The sequence below is a fragment of the Hemitrygon akajei genome, chromosome 30 (assembly GCF_048418815.1).
Source record: "Hemitrygon akajei chromosome 30, sHemAka1.3, whole genome shotgun sequence".
Classification (NCBI taxonomy): Eukaryota; Metazoa; Chordata; class Chondrichthyes; order Myliobatiformes; family Dasyatidae; genus Hemitrygon; species Hemitrygon akajei.
The window spans coordinates 11,048,157-11,065,477 of NC_133153.1; the positions used below are offsets into that span (position 1 = coordinate 11,048,157).

The following is a 17,321-nucleotide window of genomic DNA, read 5'->3' on the forward strand; positions in this document are numbered from 1 at the left end:
ATGCTCTTGAATCGAAAAGCCTACAAAAAGTAATAAGTATGGCCCAGCCCATCACAGGAAAAGCCCTCCCTACCACTGAGCACAAGTACATGGAGTGCTGATGTGGAAAAGCAGCACCCATCAAGGACCCCCACCATCCAGGGCAAGCTCTTATATGGTCTCATATTTATTGCTTATTTATTAGATAGATAGATAGATAGATAGATAGATAGATAGATACTTTATTCATCCCCATGGGGAAATTCAACATTTTTTCCAATGTCCCATACACTTGTTGTACATACAATACTTAACTCAGTAATAATATGATATGCATCTAAATCACTAACTCAAAAAGCATTAATAATAGCTTTAAAAAAAAGTTCTTAAGTCCTGGCAGTTGAATTGTAAAGCCTAATGGCATTGGGGAGTATTGACCTCTTCATCCTGTCTGAGGAGCATTGCATCGACAGTAACCTGTCGCTGAAACTGCTTCTCTGTCTCTGGATGGTGCTATGTAGAGGATGTTCAGGGTTTTCCATAATTGACCGTAGCCTACTCAGCGCCCTTCGCTCAGCTACCGATGTTAAACTCTCCAGTACTTTGCCCACGACAGAGCCCGCCTTCCTTATCAGCTTATTAAGACGTGAGGCGTCCTTCTTCTTAATGCTTCCTCCCCAACACGCCACCACAAAGAAGAGGGCGCTCTCAACAACTGACCTATAGAACATCATCAGCATCTCACTGCAGACATTGAATGACGCCAACCTTCTAAGGAAGTACAGTCGACTCTGTGCCTTCCTGCACAAGGCATCTGTGTTGGCAGTCCAGTCTAGCTTCTCGTCCAACTGTACTCCCAGATACTTGTAGGTCTTAACCTGCTCCACACATTCTCCATTAATGATCACTGGCTCCATATGAGGCCTAGATCTCCTAAAGTCCACCACCATCTCCTTGGTCTTGGTGACATTGAGACGCAGGTAGTTTGAGTTGCACCATATCACAAAGTCCTGTATCAGTTTCCTATACTCCTCCTCCTGTCCATTCCTGACACACCCCACTATGGCCGTGTCATCAGCGAACTTCTGCACATGGCAGGACTCCGAGTTATATTGGAAGTCAGATGTGTACAGGGTGAACAGGACCGGAGAGAGTACGGTTCCCTGTGGCGCTCCTGTGCTGCTGACCACTGTGTCAGACCTACAGTCTCCCAACCGCACATACTGAGGTCTATCTGTCAAGTAGTCCACTATCCAATCCACCATGTGAGAGTCTACTCCCATCTCCGTTAGTTTGTGCTTTAAGATCTTGGGCTGGATGGTGTTAAAGGCACTAGAGAAGTCAAGGAATGTAATCCTCACAGCACAACTGACCCCATCTAGGTGAGAGAGTGATTTGTGCAGCAAATACGTGATAGCATCCTCCACTCCCACCTTCTCCTGATACGCAAACTGAAGCGGATCCCGGGCGTGCCTGGTTTGTGGCCTCAGATTCTGTATTATCAGCCGCTCCATGGTCTTCATCACGTGCGACGTCAAGGCAACAGGTCTGAAGTCATTCAACTCCTTTGGTTGTGGTTTCTTCGGTACCGGGACAATACAAGATGTTTTCCACTGTCTGGGTACTCTTCTCTGATCTAGACTCATGTTGAAGATGCGCTGTAGTGGTTCTCCCAGTTCAGTTGCACAGGCCCTCAGTAATCGTGGGGAAACTCCATCCGGTCCAGCCGCCTTGCTGGTACAGATCTTCCTCAGTTGACCTTCCACCTGTGCAGCCGTAAACCTGGGCGTGGGCCAGGTCTCCTGTGAGTGGATATTTTCCTGTGAGGGAAGTAAGCCTGGTGTGGAGTTCTGCAGTGAGGGTGAGATTGTGCTGTCGAACCTATTGAAGAAGTTGTTCAGCTGGTTCGCTTTCTCCACATCTCCATTTATGTTTGCCCCCCGCTTTGCACCACATCCGGTGATGATCTTCATCCCATCCCACACCTCCTTCATGCTTTTTTCCTGCAGCTTTTGTTCTAACTTTCTCCTATACTGCTCCTTTGCCCCCCTTATCTGTACTCTGAGTTCCTTCTGAACTCTTTTAAGCTCCAACCGATCACCATCTTTAAAGGCCCTCTTCTTCTGGTTTAGGAGGCCTTTGATGTAACTAGTGATCCAGGGCTTATTATTGGGATAGCAGCGAACAGTTCTAACAGGAACAACCGCATCCACACAAAAATTAATATAGTCCGTTGTGCATTCAGTGACCTCCTCAACGCCCCCACAGAGCCCCCCTTGCAGTACATCCCAGTTAGTAGTACCGAAGCAATCTCTCAGGGCCTGTTCAGCTTCAGGAGTCCACTTTCTAAAAGAGCGTGTGGTAGTGGGATGCCTCATCACAATTGATTTATATCTTGACTGTAACAAAACCAGGTTTACTTTTTGTATTTGCACAGTTAGTTGTCTTTTGCATATCGACTGTATGTCTATTGCTGGGGGCGATCTTTTACTGATTCTACTGTATTTCTTGTATTTACTGCAAATGCCTGCAAAAAATGAATCTCAAGATTTCACATATGCGCACTTTGAACTTTGTATTCACTGCAGTTGAGAAAACTGAACGGGGGGGATCTCATTGACATCTATCAACTAATGAAAGGATTAGCTAACAGTGGACAAGGAGAGAATGTTTCCTATAGTGTGGGAGTCTAAGACCAGAGGACACAGTCTTAGAATAGGATATCCCTTTAGAATAGATATGAGGAGGACCTTTTGTCAGAATGTGATGAATCTATGGAACTTATTGCTGCATATGTGGTAGAGTTTATTGATTGGTTGCAACACAGCCTGGTATGGAAACACCAATGCTCTTGAATCGAAAAGCCTACAAAAGTAATAAGTATGGCCCGGCCCATCACAGGAAAAGCCCTCCCTACCTATAGTGTGTGAGTCTAAGACCAGAGGGCACAGTCTTAGAATAGGACATCCTTTTAGAACAGACATACCAGTTTAGAACAGACAGATGCAGTTTAGTGTGGTTAAATGTGAGGTTATCCACTTTGTTGGCAAGAACAGGAAGGCAGATTACTATCTGAATGGTGTCAAGTTAGGAAAAGGGGAAGTACAACGAGATCTAGGTGTCCTTGTTCATCAGTCACTGAAAGTAAGCATGCAGTGAAGAAAGCTAATGGCATGTTAGCCTTCATAACAAGGTGAGTTGAGTATAGAAGCAAAGAGGTCCTTCTGCAGTTGTACAGGGCCCTGGTGAGACCACACCTGGAGTATTGTGTTCAGTTTTGGTCTCAAAATTTGAGGAAGGACATTCTTGCTATTGAGGGAGTGCAGCGTAGGTTCACCAGGTTGATTCCCGGGATGGTGGGACTGCCACATGTTGAAAGATTGGAGCGTCTGGGCTTGTATACACTGGAATTTAGAAGGATGAGAGGGGATCTGATTGAAACATATAAGATTATTAAGGGATTGGACACGCTAGAGGCAGGAAACACGTTCCCGATGTTGGGGGAGTCCAGAACCAGGGGCCACAGTTTAAGAATAAGGGGTAGGCCATTTAGAATGGAGTTGAGGAAAAAACTTTTTCACCCAGAGAGTTGTGGATCTGTGGAATGCTCTACCTCAGAAGGCAGTGGAGGCCAATTCTCTGGATGCTTTCAAGAAAGAGTTAGATAGAGCTCTTAAAGATAGCGGAGTCAAGGGATATGGGGAGAAGGCAGGAACAGGGTACTGATTGTGGATGATCAGCCATGATCACATTGAATGGTGGTGCTGGCTCGAAGGGCCAAATGGCCTACTCCTGCACCTATTGTCTATTGACATGAGGAGGACCTTTTGTCAGAATGTGACGAAGCTATGGAATTTATTGCTGCAGAGGGCTGTGGTTGCCAAGTTTTTGGGTATATTTAAAGCAGAGGTTGATAGGTTTATGATTAGTAAAGGTGTCAAAGGTTGCAGAGGGAAGGTAGGAGAACGGGGTTTAAGGGGATAATAATGATGGAATGACGGGGAGACTCAATGGGCCAAATGCTGCTCCTATATCTTATCAACAAACAATGACACCTGCACTCTGCACAACACTACTTCCCGAGACATTAAATGATTGAAGACAAAGCAGAGATCCTCCTGCACCCCACTATTTACTTTCCAGTTTGAAAACAGCTCATTATTTTGACCATCTCAAATGCAATCCTTAATTAACATTAGCACACTTCTTCACAATGTCTTATCAAGTGCAGTAGCCTTTTCGGAGGCCCTCATTTAGAAATCCAAATACATTATCATCACATTCTCCTCCATCAGTTTGACTGCATTAGGCTTTTCTTCATTATGGACTCATGCATCACCTTAATAAATGTTACACTAACTTGCCTAGAATTCTCTTTTTTGGGGGGGGCTTGTTCCTTCTTGAGCAAGAACACATCTACTGATTTCTCATCTGCCAGGACCCTCCTGGAACAAATAAATTTTGAAGAACCTCAGCGCAGCCATTTCTTTTAAAACTCGAGTGCAGACATTGTATAAATTTGCTGATGAGAGCACTGTTGTTGGCAGAATCTCAGATTGCAAGGAGGTGGCATACAGGAGTGAGATAAAATTAAGTGCTCCCCGCATAACCAAAACACCTTCGAAATGAAGGTCTCAGCAACTAAGTACTGACTCTATAGCTTCCAGGCAGCCTGAAATTAATTCTTAAATTGCTCATTCAAGTCTTCAGATTTCAGAAGTCTTTTTAAATAGCAAGAAAAGCAATAAATAGGAATGTTCTCCATGTTATATTGACAGTGATGCACAATGTCTTTTGACCTTTGAGCCCAATTTCTATTGGCAACAGAAATATATAGTGTATGATTGGTGCACACCTAATACCAGGAAAAAGACCAAGCTCCCAGTCTAACTCTGCAGCCAGTGAGGTTTCAGCTGGAAACAAAGGCAAATGTCATATCTGGCATATTGCAGTTAGCCCTTAAAACACAAAGCACATGACCTGTATATCTCAAAGTCCAAAGGGATGCTTGTCCAAGATTGCTATGAAAGAATTAAAAACACACTTGCAATGTAGACAAATATCCTTTTGTTCAGATGGCCACACTAACTGGAAACTTACCCACCAGTGCAAGGAAAACCTCCCCTCCTCTAGATCTAACATTTTTAAAGTCATATTCTTCCACTCCATTCTCCCTCTTAGTTTTTAAATGGTTTCTCATTTAAGATACTTTTGCTAAAGTTTGTCAGTTTGGAAATTCTTAGTTGTAAACAAAAATCTTGAACAGTGGTTTGAACTGCACATCACCATTTAATACTAATTTTTGCTTTGAAGCAAACTGGTTAGCATCTTTACAAGCAAATAGCAATGTGTGTGTGTGTATATAAAATCTGTTATGTTCTATTAAGACTTTATTTATTATGAACAGGAATTTTAAAGTCATTACATCATGAAGCCCACTTAGAATCAAAGCAGATAAACATCATAAAAGCCTGGCCCTAGACCAGGGGCTCCTATCTGGGGTCCATGGCATAAGAGAGGTTGGGAACCCATCCTAGACAATGTGTAGAAAATAAAAGTACTGAGAGTACAAAGAACAAATCCCACCCAATACCATCTACAATCCAGAGATGGGTGAATGTGCAGAGGGAGTAGAGCTCCCTTCTCCAATTGCGGTATTATACATCTTCATGGCACTTTGAATCACTTACAATGTTAGAGAAGTGCTAAAATAATAAGCAACAATACAAAAGTTCAATTAAAATATACATCATGTGCATAATTATGATTAAAATTGAAAAATTATTCAACTGGCTTGATTAGAGGCAAAAAAATCTGACAACCAAAGTGCCTGCTAGTCAGATGGAGTTTAAATAGTTGCAATAAAGTAATAACATAAAGTAAAATGGTATCCAAGGTACATGGTTAAGCATCATATAACCTTGTAAGAGAAACTTATCAAGAGATGATTATTTCAGCAGTTGAAGTGAAATTGAAAATGTAATAGGGAATGCTTAGACTGGAGATCCATAGGGCAAACAACAGTAAGAAAAGCAGCAAAGTGTCATAACAACATTTTATTAACATGATACAAAATTAATGTGCAAATATATACAATAGAAAAATCAGTAAATTTTGTAATAGAACATTCCCCCCAATTGTTGCCTATAGTGGCAAACAGATTTAAAATCTTTTGCAAACAAGGAATTTTGAAAACTAGAAAACAATATTGCACATTAAATCATCACTCAGCCCACTAATTCCCTATTTCACCCCTGTCAACTTGTACTTGGGTAGCTCAGTTTGCCCAGAATATTGGAATCATGGAAGCCAAACTATAAAAGGCTGATTATATGATCCTGTATATATAAATGGATCCAATTCGGGGTCATGGGGTTGGGTCAAGGCTGGAATGAAGATGTATCCACAGTGAGGATCAAGAAAACTGATCTACTGAAGCTGAAATATTCTGAATTCGCTAGAACCAGTTATTACATCACAAAAGGAAACCATGTTGTCACCGCCAGCAATTTAAATTTTTCATAAATTTTCCATAAGGAAAATTCTGATATCCAAGTAATCTTGGACAGGAAACAGGACATTTAGAGCTGTGCACAGCTAGTGTAGACTTGTGTTAAAGATGTTTACGAATTCCTATGTATTTGAAAGGGCCAATTTGAAAATTTTAGGTAAATTAAAACTTATGAATGAAAAGTTTCCCAAGTTATAATACTCTGCATTCCATAGTCCCAACGTTTGTCAGGGAAAGAAACATAATACATCAACACAAGAACCCAGTGATTTACTCCTGCTTCTAACTCATAAGACCTTACTATTAAAAAGTTTATAGATGTATTTGCGGGCCTGATGAGATGCAAATTTGATTTTTTTTGAAGAGGCAACAAAATGCTTTGAGGAAAATTCTAAGTAACTTTTATTATCAAAGTACATACATGTCACCATATACAACCCATTCTTTTTCTTGTGAGTATACTCCATAAATCTAATGAATAACTCTCTATTAGGACATTCAACCAGACTGCAGAAGACAAACTACACAAATACAAAAAGAAGAAATAGTAAATAAATAAGCAATAAATATCAAAACATGAGATGAAGTGTCCTTGAGAGTCTATTGGTTATGCGGATATTTCAATGATGCATCAAATGAAGTTGATTCAAGAGCCTGAAGGTTGAGGGGTAGTAACTGTTTCTGAATCTGTTGGTGTGAGTCCTGAGTCTCTTGTACCTTCTTCTTGATGAAAGCAGCAAGAAGAGAGTATGTCCTGGGCTGAAGAAGCCTCTGATGATAGATGCTGCTTTCCTGTGACAGGTTTCATGTAGATGTGCTCAGTGGATGGAGAGCTTTACCTGTAATGGATTGGGTCATATCCACTACATTTCCATTCAAGGGCATTAGTGTTTCCATAACAAGCTATAATGCACCAGTCAATATACTCTACAGAAGTTTGTCAAGGTTTTAGATGTCACGCTGAATCTCTGCAAACTTCTAATGAAGTAGAGGCACTGCCGCACTTTCTTTGTAATTGCACTTACGTGCTGAGCCCAGGACAGGTTCTCCAAAATAATAACACCTAGTAACTTAAAGGTGCTGACCCTCGCCACCCCTGATCCTCCTATGAGGACTGGCTCAGGAACCTCAGATTTCCTTCCCTTGAAGTCTATAATCAGCTCCTTGGTCTTGCTGACATTAAGAGGTTGTTGTTATGATGCCACTCAGCAAGATTTTCAATCTCCGTCCTATATGCTGACCTTTAATTCAGCCCACAACAGTAGTGTCATCAGCAAACTTGAATATGGCATTGGAGCTGTGCTTAGCCACACCATAAGCGTAAATCAAGTAGGTCAAGGGGCTGAGCACACAGTCTTGTTTTGTTGCCAATCTGAGCTGACTGGAGTCTGTAAATAAGGAAGGTATTGAGCCCAAGGTCTTAAAGCGTATTGATCAGTTTTCAGGGAATGGTGGTATTGACTACTAAGCTGTAGTCAATAAAGAGCATCCTGATGTATGCATCTTTACTGTCCAGATGTTCCAAAGTTGAATAAACAGCCAACGAGATGGCATCTACAGCGGACCTGTTGCTCCAGTAGGCAAATCGGAATAGATCTAAGTCACTTATCAGACAGGAGTTGGTATGTTTCATCACCAACCTCTCAAAACACTTCACCTCTGTGTATCTAGGCGCTACCAGGCAACAGACATTGAGGCAGGTCACCTTGTTCTTGGGTACCGGTACAAATGAAGCTGCTTGAAACATATGGGTATGTCATACTGCAAAAGCAAGAGGTTAAAGATCTCAATAAACACACCAGCCAGCTGATCGGCATAGGTCTTTGGCCAGTACTAAAGTGCAGTTAATGTTTCCATGTAGACTTTAGTAAGGGCTTTAAGGAGAGCAAATCAAAAATATTATAGGCTAATTGATCCAGGTCAAATTGGATCCAAAATTGGCTTGGAAATTAGAGGCAGAGCATGATGATGGAAGATTGCTTTTGTGATTGGAAAGTCTGACCAATGGTGTGTTTAGGGATAACATCCAATAGTTGCTTGGTTATTTCTTTTAGTGCTCAGATTCCATTAATTTCCCCAAGGATTTAAGAAAGCTAATACTAATACCCTTTAACTCATTTCATTACACTCTTGATTTCCTGGCATTTCTGAGACTGTGGGTCTTCTTCTGTGAAGAAATAATACAAGTATTTACTTAATATGTCTGGTGTTTCTGTTTACTCATTATAAATTCTATTGCTTCTAGCTTGTTCTTGACTTAATTTATTTTTGCCAAATTTTAAACTGTTCTCAATCCTCAGGGTTGCTCATGAGGACTCAAGAGTGACAAATGCAAAAAATGTTATGACACTCAATGTCAGAATTTAATTTGACAGCAATTCAACATTGTAAACATTCTAGTTGCAAAGGTACAACATCAGAATTAGAGGTGGAGAATTGCACTTCAGGGAACAATGCATGATCTATTGTAGTTTCTTATTCCTATTAGACCTGTAACAATGGAAAAAAATGATTAAGCCACTAAGCCCAAATTTTACTGTAACAATTCCTGCCCATCACACTTCATCCCTTAACTCTTTTTTAGAACAAGGAACATAGAATAGTACAGTACAAGAACAGAGGCATTTGGCCCACAATGTTGTGCTGAACCAATTAAATTAGTAATCAAATGGCTAACTAATTTCTTTTCCCTACACAATGTCCATATCCTTCCATGTTCCTCACATTCATGCGCTTATCTAAACATCTATTAATAGTCTCTAATGTTTCTGCCACTATCAGCACCTCAGGCAACGTATTCCAGGCACTCACCTCTGTTTAAAAACTTGCCCCTCTCATCTTAAATGCATGCCCTCTGGTATTAGACAGTTCAACCCTTGGAAATAGATATTGTCTGTTTATCTATGCCTCTCATTATCTTATAAATCTCTATCAGATCTCCCCTCCGCTGTTCTTGACAAGTTTGGCCAACCTCTTGTTATATCATATGCTTTCTAATCCAGGCAACATCCTGGTAAACCTCTTCTGCACCCTCTCCAAAGCCTCAAAGTTTTTACAATTGGGCGACCATAACTGTATGTAATACTCCAGATGCAGATTTTTAAAGCGGCAACATAACCTCCTGACTATTGCGCTTAATGCATCAACTAATAAAGACAAGAATGCCATATGCATTCTTAACAAGCCTATCAACCTGTGTAGCCACTATCAGGGTGTATGAACTTGCACCCCGAGATCCCTCTGTTCATCAACACTGTTAAGGGTCTTGCCTTTAATAGTGTACTGACTCTTTACATTTAACCTACCAAGCTTCAGTATGACACTAGGTTAAATTCCATCTGCCATTTTATGCTACCCACACCACCACCAATCTTTACCCATCCATCAATATTTTCATCCATGTTATTTATACATATCACAAACAGCAGAGGTCCCAGTATAGATCCTTGTGGAAAATGACTAATCACAGACCTCCACCTAGTATGTTCCTTCGACCACTACCTTGTCTTCTACAGGAAAGCCAGTTCTGAATCCAAATGGCCAATTCACCAAGGATCCCATGCATCTTAATCTTTCAGATGAGCTTCTCATGAGGGACCTTGTCAAATGCCTTACTAAAATCCATGTAGACAATATCCACAGCCGTATCTCCATCACCCGCATCACCTCAGCAAAAAACTCAGTCTAGTAAAACATGACTTGCCCCATTTGCTCTCTGCCTAATGCTCGCTTAAATTGCCCTGCTCCAATTTAAGACTCTCCCAAACGGTCCATACTCACCTATAACTATCTTAAAACTTGAGTTGTGGTCACAGTTCTCCAACTGCTCACCCACTGAAATGGTCACCTGGCCAGACTCATTACCCATCACCAGGTCCAGTACAGCCCCTACCTTGCTGAATAATCTATTTATTGATTTAAGAAACCCCATTCTTGATGCACCGAACAAATTCTGCCCCGTCTAAACCTCTAACACTCAGATATTCCAGTTTATATTAAGAACGTTGATGCCGCCGATGACAACGATATTGTTTTACACCTCTCCTTAATCTGCCTGCATATCCCACCTCAATATACCAATCCCAGAGTAATCGCACCTTCCTATTTTTGAGATCAACCCATTTTGATTCAGTAGACGAGCCCTCCATTATGTGCACTGAGTGCAGCTGTGATATTATCCCTGATTAGTAGTCCAACTCCCCAACCTCTTACCTCCCTCTATTTTTTCGAAAACATTGAAACCCTGAGACACTAAGCACCCATTCCTGTTCGTCTCTCAACCAAGTCTGTGTATTGACCACATCATATTTCCATGTACTAATCCATCCTCTTAAGTTCATCACTTTTACCCACGATACTCCTAGCTTTAAAATACACACACTTCAAACAATCCATCTCATCGAATCTATTACTTTGCTCCTGCCTATTATTACTGGCCTTGACATCAACCTTCCTCTCCATCGCTCCACTTTCTGATCTGGTGCTCTGGACCCCATCCACCTGCCAAATTAGTTTCTGCATCATATATTTCAATTGCCCCTCAAAAATTCAAAGCTATGTGCTTTAATCACTAAAATGTTGTAAAATCCCATCTTCTCAGCTTTGCATAATTCTTTTCTTAATTTTCTTAATGTTTAAATTAATTTACAGAATTTTGGCAGGGCTGGCAAGGCACTATTGCCCAATTCCTGGAAGTGTTAATTACTATTGATTATTTATACTCCACATTCAACCCTTTTGGTTTAAAAATCTGGAACAAGCAGTTAGCTGCAAGTGGCTAATGGTGTCTCCACAACCAGGTTTTGGAAATCAAGTGATAAATTTTGTGACCTCCAACTCCGGACTGAGTCCTCTTATTTAGAATTCTCCTTTTATTCAATCTTTCTCACTAAATAGAACTTCTGAATTATGATATCTTTGTACATCTTCTCTAATTTATCCAATGCTTCAACATGCTCCCTGCAAAATGGAGCCCAGTTAGTACTCTAATGTAGATTTATACTATATTTAATACAATGCTGTTCCCAAATCAAAAAATCAGATGGGACAACACTTCCCTACTTGTCTATGCCTGAGGCAAAATACACAGGAGGTTAATAATCACAGCTGACACTAAGATAGATAGGGATGGAGCATGGATATCTTGGTTTAGCATAGTGGTCATCAACCCGTCGATCGCGATCGACTGATCGATCTTTGAGACTTTCCCAGTAAATCCCGAGAAAAAATGAAAAATAAATACACAAATACTGTTGAGAGATTGTTTCCGGGTTGCGGGGTTTTAGTTCCGTTCTTTTTGCCCAGTGAGCATGCGTGTAGCTCCCCCCCCCCCCCCACTACACAGTGAACGTCAGCGGTCCCTAACCACTGGGCCGCGAGGAAACAATATGAGTCAGCTGCACCTTTCCTCATTTCCTGTCATGCCCACTGTTGAACTTGAATACACGTGAGGTCATTACCCAAGTATGCCAGGGATCACTGGTTGGCCTCGGGTAACTGGCAACTTTGTGGGGCCGGCGGGAAGTGCCGTTGCTACTGGCTTGGAGCTCAGACAGATGAGCACCGCCTCTAAACCTGTTTACCACACCAAATGTTCGTGGGGAACCGAGTGCTAAAATATTTGCAGACAACTTAATTCAGGCTCAGGGTTTCGTAAGTAGCAGCTACCTCGCTGCGATCTACTGAAACAAACTTTTGTTGGCAGATAGATCCTACAAAGGCAGCGGGTGGGTGCCCTGTCACACTCCTCTCTCGGTCAGTCGCTCTCTCAGACTGTGACCGCCACGGCCCCGGCACGGGGAGCTCCGGCCCTTACCTTGTCCTCTCACCCCACCCACGACAAGCCGCGGGCGGGAAGCTGGAGTTCGGGCCCGGAGGCTGTCTAATGAGGCAATGAAGCACTCAAAACTGCTACAGTACCCTGAGTCCAAGCACCCTGCACTTAAAGACAAACCCGTTGAGTTTTTTGAGCGGAAAAAAACGTGAGCAAGCAGGACAGAAGCTAAGTGCTGACAACCATGTAAACTAAATTGTGGAATAGACTGGACATAAGGAACCTGCTTCGAGTATCGCTGTATTCCAGTTGTGTTTAACACAACCCCCAGCCACCTCCCCCCCCCGTTGGCCGGTCCGCAAGAATATTGTCAATATTAAATCGTTCCACGGTGCAAAAAAAGGGTGACCCCTGGTGTTCATACATTATTTCTACTTCCGGTCTTTTTCTGCCCCGGTGTGCATGCGTGTAACTAATCAATTTGGAGTTGATCTTGCCTTTCACTAAGACCGAGGTACGGGATCATGGGCTTCAAAAGGTTGGTGACCACTAGTTTAGCAGAAGCTCAATATCAAGTAGTGTATTCTAGCAAAATGGCACTTAGAAGCAATAACTAACAAATGTACATAGAGTAAAAGTGAGAATCTTATTCTTGAAATCAGTGTTGAAAGAACTGGTTTGAGCAGCATGTTTAGAATGGATGTTTATGTCAAGATATTCTAACACTACAGGAAATGCTGGAAATATTTGATTCACCAGAATTCGAAAAGCATATGCGTTGGATGTGCAGGATTACAATACAAAGAGAATAACTTATGAGCTATGCAGATGGTTAGCTAAAAGACATCAAGGTTGCTTTACTGAGATACAAAAAGCAGTACACTTGAAATCAAATGGCCATGTAGTCTATTCCTAGCGAGGACAGTTGCAAGAGTTGTGTGTCAGTTTTTCCTACCTGTGGCGAGAAAGCAGGGCCGACTCAGTGCTAAATATCAAATTTTGCACTTGGTCACCTTGCCTGCTCACCAGATTTAATGATAGTGAATCAACAACAGTTTTTAAATCAGACCTTCCAGAAAGAGCATCAAGTGCAATCAAAAATAGCTGTCAATTCCATACTGTACAAAACATAATCAAGATCAACGTAAGAAAGCATCAGAGGAGGTCAGCAAGTCAAGCGAGAAAGACTGAAAATGAAATGCAAACAAAAACCCACTTGGTTTCTCAGGGCACTCTGTTTCCTGCCACAGTTCAAAGATGTACCAAGTCAGTTAATTGGTCACTGTAACTATTAGGTTCAGGTTAATCAGGTTTGTCTGGGTGGCAAGGCTTGAAGGGCCAGAGGGGCTTACTCTGCATTGCATTGCTAAATAAACAAACTATGGAGGGAAATGGACAGTCAAAAATATGGGTCAAGACCCTTCCTCATGACTGAAAGAGATAGCCAGTATAAAAAGGTGGAGGGAAAGGGTGCAGCAAAAACTGGCAGGTGATGGATGGATCCAGGTGAGGGGGTGGTAGATACATGAAAGGAAGGGAGGGTAGGGATGATGTCAGAAGCTGGGAGATAGTAGGTGGAAGAGAAAACGAGCTGAAACTGATGGAATCTAATAGAAGGTAGTAGAAAATAGAAAAAAGGGAGGGAGATGAGGAGGAAAACTGGAGGGAGTGTGGGTGATAGGCAGGGGTGGGGAGGGAGAAGAAGATTGGACAATGGAACTAGAAGGATCAAAAGGAGAAAGAGAAAAATAAAAGGAAAAAGGGGCAGCAGGAAATTGTCACCAGAGTTTGAAATTTTCTGTTCCACTGTTCCAGCATCTGCTATCTAATATCTCCACAATCAAGGCATCTAACTTTGCAAATTAACAACCTGAGTATACTGATTAGATCTGAGAAGCCAATTTCTCTATCCAAAGAATGATACCAAACAAATTAAAACTATGCATCTAATGAGTTCTTATTCTAATTCAAGAGATATATTGGCATTAAAGAACTATTTTAGTTGAGACAAGTCAACCAATTTTGTACAATAAGTAGGATTATGCCGATCTACAAAACAACCAATCTACTTTGCTTTTGGCTTCCCAAAATCAACCATGAGATCTAACTCCTAACCATGATTGAAGGGTATTTATAACTTGTTCAAAATACAGAAGGAAAAAGCATTATTCCCCAATTTACAAAAGGATGATATTCCTGGAAAGTGATTTGTCAACAAAATTTAGCAAAATCAAAAGGCTGGATGAAAAGCTTTATTTGGGTACAGTGTATTCTTATCGGTGGAGAGTGGTGCAATATAGCTATAGCAAAAAGAAATGGACAAACTGAAACCATGTACTACAAAAAGAAAATCAATGGTGTTACAACAACAATTCATTAAGAGGACATTCATAAAACTGGAACCCGTTTATTTCATAAGTGTTGAAATCTGATCTTCATATCTCACAATGCATTAAAATAATCACAATCTGTGCAAGATAATTAATAATTTAGACTTAATGTACTGCCTTCACTTACCTCCATGCTCTAAAAACACTCGAACACATCTCTCCTTGCCTCTAGCTGCAGAGAAATGGAGTAGTGTCCATCCATTAGCATCTCGACCATTAGGAGAATAGCCTTGCTCCAACATCTTGCGCACAGTATGAACATCACCAGCTGCAACAGCATTTTGGATTTGCAGTTCTTGCTGCAGTTCTGGATTTCTTCTACAGTGATGATGGAACATGCTAGTGACTCACGTTGTCACAATAGATGCATGAGGTCAATGTTGTAAACCTTCTTCAAGCTTCAACAAGAATTCACAAATTAGTTCAATGTAATGACAGTCTTCAAATCAACTTCAAAAATCAAATCCTCTAATACAATTTACTACTGAATAAAATGGTGGCAAACCCATCAATAAACAGAAGCCTGCTTCAGGGTTACAAGTTTCATTCTCACCAAAATATCGAAAGAGGGGGCCTGGAGTAACATAAAAAATTCAAAAATAATTCCTCCATCCAAATAATATCAAAAAGATTGAAACATTCCCAATCTTCACAACTGAATACATTGAGTTTAAATTTCAAGATTTGTGCCCATATGCCCTTCTATAAAACCAGTTGACAACAGTTCATCAAAAATCTCATTTCAAGATATGCCACCATATTACAATTCATGATCAGTTCAACAGAATGAGCACAAAATTCAAAACAAACTGAGGAGCACTAACAGAAGATACAAATTCAGGATACAACAAACAAATAAGGTATTATATTACTGTTGTACTGAAACATTGCTTAATGACAAGAAGTGACAGTTATATATTTCTGGTTATAAGGTTTCCATAGTGAATAGGATCTAAAAGGAAGTTGCATATTGATTTAAACAAAATAGTAACCGTGCTGAAAGATGTGATGCTAGAAAGATCATCACAAAAAACAAGAAGTCAATAAAAAAAAGAGTAATTGCAATGCTGGGTTGTACTGTGGAGTCCCAAAGCAGCAAGATAATAAAGCAAATGTACAGGCAAATTTTTGAGAAATCCCAGCATCAGAGGCCGGTAGAATTAGGGGATTTCAACTACATGGCATTCACTGGGACAGCAGGAGTACTCAAGCGTATTTATTGCAAAGCCAGGAAGAGTGGTGTTACTGTTTGGTTTTGGGGAGAAGAACAACCGCAGGCAATTCAAAAAATTAGCAGTGTTTAAGACCACTTTGAAAGCAGAGATCAAAATTTTGATCAATTTTGTATAGTTTTGGCAAAGAACCAAAATAATAGAACAAAAGCAAGGATTTACTTATTTCATGGGTAATTTATTAAGCTGAGACATAATTTAGCGAAACTAAACTGAAATAAAAGTTATTTCAATCAAAGACCATGTCACTGTAAATGCAATAAAATTTGTTCTCACCAACGAAGGTGGGATGGGAGTAGAGAATAGATTCCCAAATTTAGACACAGCTAGGTGTCACATTCAAGGCAAGACCAGATGTATAATAAAGAAAACGACTAAAAGAAAACAAAGGCTTGATTCAACAAAATTTGCAGGGTTAAATTACACAGGATATCAGTAAACCAGAGATGCACAGACATCTTCAGATAAATGAAACCCATTTTTTAAACAATGTTTCATAAAAATAAAATGGAAAAGAGCAAAACAGTGAGTGAAGATCCTCTTCCGAATGTATAACTTACTGCTTTGACAAGAAAAGCATGCAACAGACACTGGAGTTCAGATGAAACACACGGGAACAGATAAAACTGCAGCCCTGGATCAAAACAGTAATGCATTCCAGAAGGGAAGAAATAGATTCAAACAATTGTTTTGCAATCCTCTGACTACAGGTACGTTGCGAGAGAATGGGAAGATGGTGTAGCATTATTAAAGGAAGAAAGACATCGAATAATTACTGGTGAGAGGCAATTTATTGAAAGAAGGGATCCAAGTTTGATCAGTCAGATATGGATTTGTTAAGGAGACGTTTTGCCTGACTTTGAATTTTGAGTAGCAAGGTGAGCCAAAAGGGCAGTGTATTTGATAACCTACGTAGATAATAATGTAGGATGAAGCCATACACTATGGACAGATCATCTCCCTCCTTGCTGATTCCATCTGTCTTCTGCCAGTCCCTGCTTTACCCTTCCCTCTCCCCTCTGCATTATCAATCCTGACACAGGATCATAACCCAAAACACCCACTACCCTTTTGCCTTCAGATGCTGCTTGACCCAGTGACTTTGTCCAGAAGTTGTTCCACCAGCTGCAATCTCTTATCTCCTGGGTTGTGTTAATGGACTGGTTAAGCGACTACATGAGTAGGAAATAAATTCAATCCAGAAAATAGTGAAATCACATTATAAGTCAAACAAGGCAAAGGCATCATAAATGGTTGGTTACAGAGAACAGGAAAAGTGAATCTCCAACGATCAAAGGTAGTTGGTGCAGGAAGGTGTTCATTAAAGCACATGGGTAACTTGCCTTCAATAACACAATATACAAGGGAGTTAAAACTGGAATGCTGATGAGATCACAGAACTGAAAACCTATCTGCAATGAAGTGACTGGAACTAA

General features: G+C 40.7%; 1 protein-coding gene across 2 annotated transcripts in view; it reads right to left on the reverse strand.

Moving 5' to 3' along the window:
• The window catches only part of asb7 (ankyrin repeat and SOCS box containing 7), a 69,431-nt gene that overhangs the window by 36,575 nt on the left and 15,535 nt on the right, over positions 1–17,321 (reverse strand). For both annotated transcript variants that reach the window (XM_073032984.1, XM_073032985.1), the window contains exon 2: positions 14,781–15,051. In XM_073032984.1, coding sequence (XP_072889085.1) covers positions 14,781–14,991 — 211 coding nt within the window. In that variant the 5' untranslated portion in view covers positions 14,992–15,051. The remainder of the gene's footprint in view (positions 1–14,780; positions 15,052–17,321) is intronic.